At 34.7% G+C, this 10674-nt stretch overlaps 1 protein-coding gene across 2 annotated transcripts; it reads right to left on the reverse strand.

Annotated features, from left to right (window-relative positions):
• Window positions 1–205: 205 nt before the first annotated feature.
• Window positions 206–10222, reverse strand: LOC100263601 (anaphase-promoting complex subunit 2). 2 transcript variants are annotated; one of them, XM_002271407.5, is made up of 16 exons: window positions 9801–10222; window positions 9559–9648; window positions 8214–8445; window positions 6966–7258; window positions 6606–6677; window positions 5725–5969; window positions 4670–5086; window positions 4317–4518; window positions 4083–4197; window positions 3861–3943; window positions 3145–3264; window positions 2889–2977; window positions 2658–2739; window positions 1941–2132; window positions 489–557; window positions 206–399 (listed from the first exon to the last, which is right to left on the reverse strand). In XM_002271407.5, the coding sequence occupies exons 1-16, from the start codon at window positions 10026–10028 to the stop codon at window positions 277–279; spliced, it is 2652 nt and encodes an 883-aa protein (XP_002271443.2). In that variant the 5' UTR covers window positions 10029–10222; the 3' UTR covers window positions 206–276. The 2 variants fall into 2 exon arrangements, with proteins under 2 accessions (XP_002271443.2, XP_059596766.1); XM_059740783.1 differs by having other exon boundaries at window positions 8214–8466; window positions 9801–10210.
• Between the last annotated feature and the right edge of the window lie 452 nt (window positions 10223–10674).

Consider the following 10674-nt stretch of genomic DNA (forward strand, 5'->3'; position numbering starts at 1 on the left):
TTTTAAAACTCAACAAGGGCTATTATGATACTTAAGGAAATTGGAAACATTAGGGTCCAGATTTATGAATGGCTAAGGCTAACCACTTGACAGACCTGCCATTCTATGATGATCATGAAAAGGAAAATGAAAAAAACAAGAGGCCACTCGAAGCAACCAACAAGGAGAGAAGAATCACTACCAGCACATGATGTACAGAACAATCTACAATGCAAATCACATACATTTTTCATTAATGAGCATGTGCTGATCCTATTTTCTCATTTTGTATGTCAGCTATTTCTTTAGAAAGTACATTCCATCTCTTATTTCTAATTTCTCTTCTGAAACAAGACCAGATAAGAAGCTTTGCAGTTGTTGCAGTGATTTGTCGTAAGGAGGATCAGCTAAACAAAACATCTGCAGCAATATGGACAAAGTAAATACTCGTGCTGCTATATTTTTTTTATCTAAATCATTACAACCAAGCATGTTCAAACAGTTATCACCTTAAGAGTATTATGAATCCGATCCAATGCCATGCTGCCAAAATTTGTGAGCATCCCCATGATAAATTTCTACAACCAAAACGAAATACCATTTAGAAAGCTATGTTTGGAACAGAATGCAACACAGTATAAGTTCTTACACATGCATACTTTTACCAGTTGATGCAGGTTTTGCAATTTTATTCTCCAGCATCCAAAGAAACAAAATTGTTGTTGGAGTTGGACAAGTCAAAGCATTTTTAATGTTTGGTATTGATTTCCCCTTACCACAAGGCAGGCAGAGGTGTACACTCATGGCATATTTAGGTTATAGCTAAAACCAAACCATCTTAAAGATTTGAGGAGGGGAAAAAAAAAAATCTATTTCAGCTACTTTTCAATCTTCTGGCACAAAGTGGTTGCATTTGGTACTCCAAGAGAACATCTCATGGGGCAAACCTTCAGCTTTGCTGGAAAGAAGTTGGCTTAGGATACCTAGTATATTGAACTGAATTGGGAAAAGGGCTCCAAGAATAGCTTGGCCACTGGAGTGAGGTAGGGGGCATACAGGTTTAGCTATAGCTTTTCAAAATTAGTGAATGAGATGTGTATTTTGTAATGCATCAATTTTACTTCTTGATTTAGGGAGAGACCTATGAACAAAAAACTACTTTGATTTAGGGAGTGTTTTTAGAGACATCTTCAGTTTAGACTTCTATTCTAGAAGAGCTTAAACTAGGCTAAGGACATAATATTTTTCCTTGGTTTAAGATCTCAAGTTTGAGATCGTGAGGATTGTCTAAATGCTAATTGTTTACTCTTTTCGAGAGTAATGTGATTTTTTTAATCCCCTAGGGTGTACCATGTAGCTCCTGTAGAAAAGTGCACTCTTTGAAGAGCGAATCCTTGGGTTTTATATGAATGCACCAAATTTTATGCCATGTAATATATATCATGCAATAGAAGGTTAGCGCTTAACAGGCTACAATAGCAGGACTAGATTGAACTGGCCTACCACATACCAAGAACGAGCTACAAGCCACAATCAAATTATTATTCACCTAGATCAAAACCATCATCTGGAACCAAAAAACATGTGAAAGATGCCCCTTTTTCGGGTGTGCTGCCTATGTCAATGTATTTTTAATTTGCTTATCAAAAAAGCCCTGGGTCAAAAATTAATTCCATTACATATGAATTTCAGATTGGCAACATTTCATTTCCCAATAAAACTGCTAAAGTTCATTATGTTCTGTATTGCATTTGAACTCAAGGTTGGTAAGGGGAAATGAAAACAAAACAAACTAACATAGTTAATCCTCTCTAACCCCACGCCACCCTTAACCACCACAACCACACTAAAGAGGTCATCTTCAATATAAATGCTGCATGTATGGATTTTGAATCATATTTAAATACCCCATTAGCATATGCAAAATTGACAGTATATCAAGAACATATTATGTTACATACCTCATACACAATCATTTCTTTATGCAATTGATCCTCAACAGAGGCTACAGATCTCTCCCCTTCCTCATCACATACAAGAAGCTCCTCACAGCTCCCAGCATTAACACTATTCTTACCGGGCTCAACCATATCATCCACTAGGGTAAATATGTGGTCATTAGGATCTGTTACCAGTGATTCCGAGAGAATTCCCTGGGACAAAGAGACAAAAGGGAAGGAAGCTAAATAAGTAGTTTTCTGCTTAGCTTCTAGCTTTTTAAGATTCGTATATCAAATATTAAAATTTCAGATGAAACAGAGTGGATACAGGATTGGATCTAAGCAATGCAAAGAACAAAAAAAGTAATAAACCATTTCTTGTGAAAAATAAATGTCTACATATGAGTTACATTAAGACTAGAGTCAACTTTACAATAAGAGGCAAAAATGCGAAGGAAGAAAATTATGCTTAATTAATAAAACAAGCAGTAACTCTGCACTTAAATCTGAAGGGTGCAAAATATTATTGGATCAGCCAATAGAATGAATCAGTAATTAAATACATTTTTTTTCTGACTGTGGTAACTGTTAATGCGTTTTCATTAAACCAGGATTCTCCAATCATAAGGTAATGATAAGCTAATGATGAAATTCTCTCTCCAATAGAAGACTTTTGCAATTTTCAATTGAGGCTATCCAAATTGTATATAAAACACTGAAAGTAGTAGTCAAAGATACCTTGCTTATCCAGAAATTTATCCTACGATTAAGTACATCCACAGGTACCCCAATAGAAGCTGCAAGATTCTTAGAGGTCCAACTGGAAGTAGGCAATATTGATAATGTTAACATACAGATGAGTAACAAATAATGTGCTGAGCTGATTCTTGAGGTTGAAGTAGGCAACATTGATAACGTTAACATACAGATGAGTAACAAATAATGTGCTGAGGTGATTCTTGAGGTTACCTTGTTTGATCTTGGAATTGCATTATAATTGCTGCATGCAAAGGAGCCACTGTGAACTGCACCACTCTACCCTCAAATTGCAACTCCAGCTAAAAACAATAAAGCCAGGATAAAATTTGAAAAACATTATTTGCGTGAGACAGTCCAAGAAAACAGAATTTGAACATTTCTCTTTTAATTTTAATCCCTAAACATCAGCAGATATTCAAGTTTAGAAAGGGAATCTAAGATAGTTATAAATTTTGAAGTGCCTGACCTTGACTGTACCAAGATTTTTCTTCCATAGTAGCTTTCGAGGAGTTTTGATTTTGTGAAACCTTTTCGCATAATCAGCAAGCAGCTGGTCCACAGGCCCAGGTATGTTAAGAGCCTCATCCTGCAAGTACTCTTCAACGTCACTTAAGTGCAACAAGAAGTAGTTCATAAGAGGAAACAAGGATTCTGTAAATACAGATTTTGAATCAAATGAGAAAGTAATATAGCTTTCATACAGAAAAACAGCTTGACACAAAAGACAAAAAAGTATGGACTAAAAGACAAAAAAAATTGTACAAAAGCATGGATTAAAAGACAAAAAGGTGTTCTTGACACTTGTAAATGGGAGATTGTTTAATGACTATGTGGTGCAGCAAATTGTAGCAGAAGAAGCCATTGAGGAGTTAAACTGCTTGAAGTCACCCAAATGCAGCAATATATTGGCAACTAACTGTTCATTATTTAGCAACCACTTTCCAACATTAACAATTCATATTTGCATAATTTGCATATATAACAAACTCTCAAAGAAGCGAACCACCGTATAAATTTAAGAGACACTTCTACAGAGACCCAAAAAATTAACAGTGATAACTATGAAGAAAATATGCCTTCTCATCTTAGAGGCAAGAAGATGTTTTGGGATATCAATATGTTTCATTATCATTTCCCCAAAATATAATTTCATAAATACTATTGATAAAACAAATTGGGTACCTGGATTGGCGGCCAGAAATTTGATGATATGATTGTAGCATCCAGAATATCCAGAGACACCCCAGTTTCTCCTAGCTCAGAACCTATGAACATAAACATTACCAGCACTGATGCACAAAACTTTTTAAAAAGAAGGAAAGATAGCATTTTGCAAATGATGGCAAGACTAGACCCAAGTGCAAGTTGGTAGAGCAAAATGGCAAATGAAGCTTTAAAAAACACCTATTTGGGATGGCTGAGTTATGGTTGCTTTTATATTGGAGTTTGTCCTTTTGGAATCAATCAAATCATTGAGCATAATCTCACACCTCTGCATGCTGCTCTCCCCAAAATGTATCTGGAAAAATGGCAGCATGAACATGAACATAAGTTGAACAGTTTGGACTTATTGTAACACAGTACTCAAATTTGCTAGTTCGAAGGGAGATCATTTATTCCAATATATGAACCACCTGCCTTTAGGAGTTCTAAAGTACGTATCTCTGAGTCAATGTCATAATCAGATTTGTTCAAAAGCTTTTCAGCCAGCATAACACGATATTCATTAACTAGCTGATCCTTCGAACCAATTATGCCAACAATCATCCCAAGTATGTCAACCTTCCTCCGGTTCCTGCTACCCTTCGATGGGTCAGCCTCTACTGGGTCAGGCTCCCAGCTGAAAAGGCAGAATTCATGAAGAGAAACATGTCATCTCTCAGATAAGGTAAGTTGCATTTCATAGTAGCAGCTTAAAACATAATAGTTAATCTCATATCTCATGTACAACTAAAAAGTACTTCTCCAAATCCATGATATGATATACATACCGTTCTGCATTGATCCAGTCTTGCTTTTCATCAATGTTGAAGTCATCATCAATACCAGCATTCTCTTGATTTTCTTCATCTCTATTTAATTCTTCAAGAAGGCTATCACCAGTATTTCCAGGTCCATTTGGATTCCCACCAGTCCCATCTGTAAGCATGGTCACAATGCATTTTATGGTATCTTTTCTTCCCCTTAGATAGTCCCTTATTGGTTCACCCACTGCTTCAAGAAAAACACCTGCTGGGTCTATGGTCCTCAGTGCTTTAATAGTTGAAACATATTGGTGTAATATATCATTGGTTGAGGCACCAGCAGTGAGCAAGCGATATCGTAATGCAGATATAAATGAATCAACCAACTTGGAATGTTGTCCAGTGTATTCAAGACACTGTTTTAAGTCTTCAATAGCAGGAGAACTGCAATTTTCATGATTATCATTTATTTCCAATTGCAGAAATGCCCAAGAAAATCTTAGATGAGAGTCAGAAAACATATACTCAGTTAAGAATTATTATGACAAGGAATGGGAACATGCAGTACCATTCATTTTAGTCATTACTGCATGTGACAGAACAATACCCATGCTCTATATGCAATTAACAAATATCATGCACATTAACAAAGAGTGATGTAGCCTCCAGTTAAATTGCATTTTATGCGGCATGCAACAGGAGATTCTTTGAAGAAAGAATTCTAGTAGAAAAGGTTGATTTACCTAACACAATATTGCCACTTTAACCTTAATTTTTTGCAACATGCATCAAGATATATGCTAGTTATGATACTTATCAGCGCTGCCACATGATAACATTTTTAGTTTTCTATGTCACCTCCTCAAACCCTAACATGTATGTCACTGTTGTCACATAATGTTTAAGTTTGACTACACAATTCTAAATGAATGCTGTGTTTGACCAATCATAACAGAATTAAAGGCAAAACCACAAAAAGTATAAAAGCAATGAACAGGCACTCTTAAGTGACCCATTAAAAAAATCTAAGGGAGCAACTGAATTAAGAATGCCAAAAACATAAAATTAAAAAAAAGAACTACCTGTCAGGGTAATCCACAATAATCTCAAAAAGTTTGGCTATTCTTAAATCTTGTAATGTTTCGTAAGCAAAATACTCCAGCCGCAACTGCCATCTGATCAGTCCTTCAGAGGGGGTGTCAATTCCAGGATAACATGAAGAGGGATGTGAAGCCAAAGGTGATTTGAGACCAGATGAAGGATTATCATAACTAACAGAGTCACCCAGATAAGCAAGAAGTGCATACAAGAATTGAAGAGGCACAGCCTACACAATGCACAATATTAAGAAAACTCTTCCATTACTAACATTATCACAACCACTTAACCATCATAGGCACAGGGAAATACTAAGAAAATGAACATGATAAATGCAACCTGAATAACAGATCTGTGTCTATAACATCTAATGTTATGGCACAAACAGAATTTCACTATCTGGATGGAAGAAACAAAATCATTCTCACCACTTAGATTAGATCATTGAAAGTCATTATAAATTTTAAGTATATAAATTCACAACATAGAGCATGTACTTACTTTATACTATGGTAGAAAGTAAAAACCGTTTTTTAGTCTGATTGATGCACCATGCTCAACTGATACCCAAAAAAGAGCTTAAAGTATTTGATAACTGATGCCTTGAAGACCATGAATATTGAACTTAGAACCATTAAACAGTACTTGATAAGGACTAGGCTATCATTAGGTGCATCTGTATTAGACCAGGCTATTGAAGTTATGCATTTTAAAGGATGCCCAACTATCACAGAAATTGCAGCAATAATTATGTTACTACAAGGGATACACCATTACTCAAATGAAGGCATTTGTTATTCTACAATCTAAAGGGGAAAAATAATAATAATGTGAATTAAAAAGAAAAAGAAAAAGAAAAAAAAACCTGTATCCACTCTTTAATAGATTCCAAAACAGAACTCCTGTAATCATCCCCAGCCAAATTATGAACTTTGTCCTGACATACAAACAAGATAAAGATCATTATCAAGTGACAATCCTGTGTACTTCAGTGCACTTCTTTAGGCACTATTCATAATATCTTTTGTTTTCTTATTAAAGAAAATAGATAAATTAGTAAGTGACAAGCGAAAAAAAAACTATGATATGAAAAGTAGGTGCAGTTGAGAAGCCGAAATGCATTGATATATTAAAATTTGTTCTTCTAAAAGAGGTCCACAGGGTGTAAAGGGTTTAAGGTATGCTGAATAATCTTTGCACAATGGGGCAAATGGCACATTCTCACCTTCAAGAGCAAGAAAATAGCAGAAGCGTAGGCATCTTCAGCCATGGATGTAAATCCAAGATTTCTAAGATCACGAACCACCTTTCCTATGTTTTTCACCAATTTGTTATTCTCTAAAAACTTTCTCCGCTGATAGCATTCATCGATATCCATTTCACCTCTATAGGAGACTTTATTTTTCTCATCTAAATCCATGTCATCTTTGTCGTCAGATTCATTATCATCTTCATATTCTCCAGCCATAATTGTACTTAACTCCTCCAACCTTCCCTTAAAATAACAGTGGAGTATCTCTGAGAACATAGTAAGATATAAAGAACCAGTAAATGAACTAATATAGATCAGCAGTATCGATAATCAGTTCCATAGAATGCAGAAAACTATTTTACCCATGCATCGTATAGCTGATTGTAACAGCCCTTTTCATGAAAAAAAAATGCGATGATTGATGAACTAGAGAGTGGTGAATGAAACAACATTAACTGGGAATATAACAAGCCTTAAAATAATCACAACAAGAAACTAAAAGGGAAACAAAGAAACGCCTCCTGCCTTCTAGGATGGTATTGTAACAATATAAATATATCTATTGATGGGAATAAAATTAAATTACTGATGTAACACATCAGCCCCTTAGGAAGTTGCCACACAACTATCAACGCACTTGTGTCTGTCTCCACAAATCTTAAAGTATGACTAGCATTTTATCTCACTTTTCTTTTTTTTCTTTTTTTCACTTTTACCTAAATTCAAGAACTGAAATAAAAATACCATGGGCAATATCAATTAATAAAATCATTTTATTCATTAAGTAATGACTATATGTGTCAAGGGGAAGAAAAAGGATGCAAGATATTCGAACTTCAAATATACGTGTTGGTACTTCAGAAACTGTGACAAAAAATGTCCCATGTGCAATTTAATCAAAATATTAGTTACATACTTTCAAGAGTGCAAAGAAATTTTTTGGGTTTACATGCTTAGAAAGTTCCTTAGTTGAAGCTCTTCATAGAAGGGGTTGCCCAGAAGCTGTTCAGATCCTATATAATGATGAGTTCTTCCACTGAACCATCCCCAACACATTCTTCATGATTTAGGACCGGTTATCAATAGTACAAAGCATACAAACAATAAGAATGGCATGACGAACCACAACAATAAGAATATGACTCAATTTCCAGAAACATATACTTAGCCAATTCAAGTCCAAAACATGTTTATACAAAGTAAAAATCCAGAAACAACTACCAGGGAAATGCCGAGGAAGCGTGGTCATGAGAACTGAAGACACTATTAACTGATATTTAGAAAAAAGATGGATTCTTTCTGCATCTGAGTTGTGTCTTTCCTCTGATATACTATCCTTGTATGACTGTAAAGCATGAACCAGCATTAACAGGCACTTTTCCTGATACTGTTTTTCCAAAGACACATCATCCAATGCTTTATATAATACTTTCTGAATCCCATTCTCTTGAATCTGCATTTCACATTCATGTGACTGAAAATATAAGCAAAACAAGAAAACAACTGCAAGCTGATCAAATCATATAAGTTTGACAGATTGCATAAACAGCTGGAAGCTTCCAGCAGCATCTTGAAGAACACCAGAGTTATTTCTTTCCAATGAAAGAGAATTGGAACACTAAAAATTAATCAAAAATAACTACATGAAAATTTCAGGTCAAAAAAATAAATATCCAAATGCATTATAAGTCTGGATCAAAAATGAAATATACAAACAGATAATCACCATGATGACTAGGATATTCTAACATCCTTATAAATATTGCTGAAGAAGGGAGTTGTTTATTGAGCTCTCTCTTTATTGGCATAGCCTTTTGGTGCCCCATTGTATAGTGTACTCTGGTTTACAATTTTTTCCCACTCTCTATAATTTTTTTATTGCCAACCAGGGAAAAAAAATAAAAAATAAAAAATTCCAACCTCCCTATGCTCTTCAGACTGGCCAGGAAAATCTAATCCTGCTTCCCAAAATATTGATATTTGACTACAAGTTACCTGTCTAATCATGGTTAGAAGTAATCGAAATTAAATATTAAGAAACTTCAAAAGATCTCCATTTGGAACTTGGAATAGACATAGGAAAGGAAAAAAATTAAAAGGAAAAGGTATTTCTCTTTTTCAATTGGGATTAAAAATAGGAAGGAAAGGACAATATAATGGAAATTAGGGAGAAATTTAAACCTTTTCAAGTTCTTTATTTTCTGCTTTGAAAGTGTGAAACATTAAAGAAAATCAGAGGATAAATTAGTTTCAGGGAAACTTGTATTTGATTTCATTTTCTTTCTCCCTTCTGTTAATTCATCCCACCACAGTTTCCAAGAATTAGACACATCCTTACTGTTTGTACAATATCATATATAAATACAGATAAATCCTATAACAAAATCAGTATGGACTAGCCACGGGATAACTCGGTATTGTGGATTGGAGAAATGAGATACAGAGGAGAAAGTAAGTAATTCAACATGTATTTCCTTGTCTTGTAGAAGATTCAAACTAGCCATCTAGCATACGATCATACCACATGACAAAAACACCAGAATTCTAGAATGCCATGCATACGTACAGGGGATTTACTCATTTCCATAACTTCAACGTGGGTGTAAGCATCAAAATGCCGCCAGAACCTCGTAGCACCATTTCTCTCAAAAGTTTCCTGCAACAAAACACCACACAATTCTAAATTTCCAATCCACCACAGTAATTCGGTTCCATCATTCACCAAGAACTTGAAATGGGTTATTTGATCAAAAGGACTGAAATAGTCCTGATATTACCTAGAAAAGCACAAACATAAAATAACAGTACCTCCAGGGAGCGAAGAAAGTGGTCTTGAACGAGAGAGCCGAGCGAGCGCTTACAGAGAGAGTGAACGTGAGAAACGAATTCGGATCCGACGGAGAGATCGCCGTGTCCGTTGAGGAGAGCTTCAGTGGCTCTACAGAAACCGTCCCAGCTCTCCATAATTTCTGTGATGGAGGCATCGTCAACAGAGTCCAGAATCCCTAAATCAGAGACTGAAGAGGCCGCTTCCATTGTCGCTTCTCTTGAAACCCTAGCTTATGGTGAGCGACCTGCTTTGAAATTGAAATTGCAGGGTCGGAGTGAGTAAACTACCATATTTCGAGATTTTGCCGCCACTTTCACATTAAGCCTGGGTTCTGATCTCTTTTTCAGTAGGGTGCAAGAGGGGGACCGGATGTTTGGACAATGGTACTGTATATCAAAATAATATCTTAAAAAACAAGTGGAAAAATATATGCAAAAATAAAATAGTTTTGGCATGAAAAAAAAAAAAAAAAAAGTCTCTTAAAAAGGCTTTTTTTTTCAACAAAAAAAAAAAAAAACTTCGTAAGTATTGAAAACAAAATTTCTTTGAAAATTCAACATCTTGAAGAGATTCTCTTTCCAAAATTTTCTCCATCCAAACATTTTTAATTTTCATGTTTTTCAAGAAATTTTTAATAATAAACATTTGTATTGTTATAAAATGATTCAGATAATATATTTTTATGATAATGAAATTATTTAAAACATATATATTATAAAATTAATTGAAATATTTTTTAATTATTATAAAAGAATATGTACATTTTTTTTATAGATATAAGATTATCTTCGACTTTAATCTCACATTTTCCTTAGAATTTCAAAATTATGTTATCTTTAAATTAATTTAATT

This window comes from Vitis vinifera, chromosome 1 (genome assembly GCF_030704535.1).
Source record: "Vitis vinifera cultivar Pinot Noir 40024 chromosome 1, ASM3070453v1".
Taxonomy (NCBI): Eukaryota; Viridiplantae; Streptophyta; class Magnoliopsida; order Vitales; family Vitaceae; genus Vitis; species Vitis vinifera.

What these genes read in the sequence shown, in the direction of transcription:
- LOC100263601 (XM_059740783.1), bottom strand. Translation starts at nt 10,028, where the DNA reads ATGGAAGCGGCCTCTTCAGTCTCTGATTTAGGGATTCTGGACTCTGTT. An exon ending in GCTTCCTCGGCATTTCCCTG is followed by an intron (nt 7,259 to 8,213) that starts GTAGTTGTTTCT and finishes CTATGTTCTCAG; the next exon opens with AGATACTCCACTGTTATTTT. An exon ending in ATTGTGGATTACCCTGACAG is followed by an intron (nt 5,087 to 5,724) that starts GTAGTTCTTTTT and finishes TGAAAATTGCAG; the next exon opens with TTCTCCTGCTATTGAAGACT.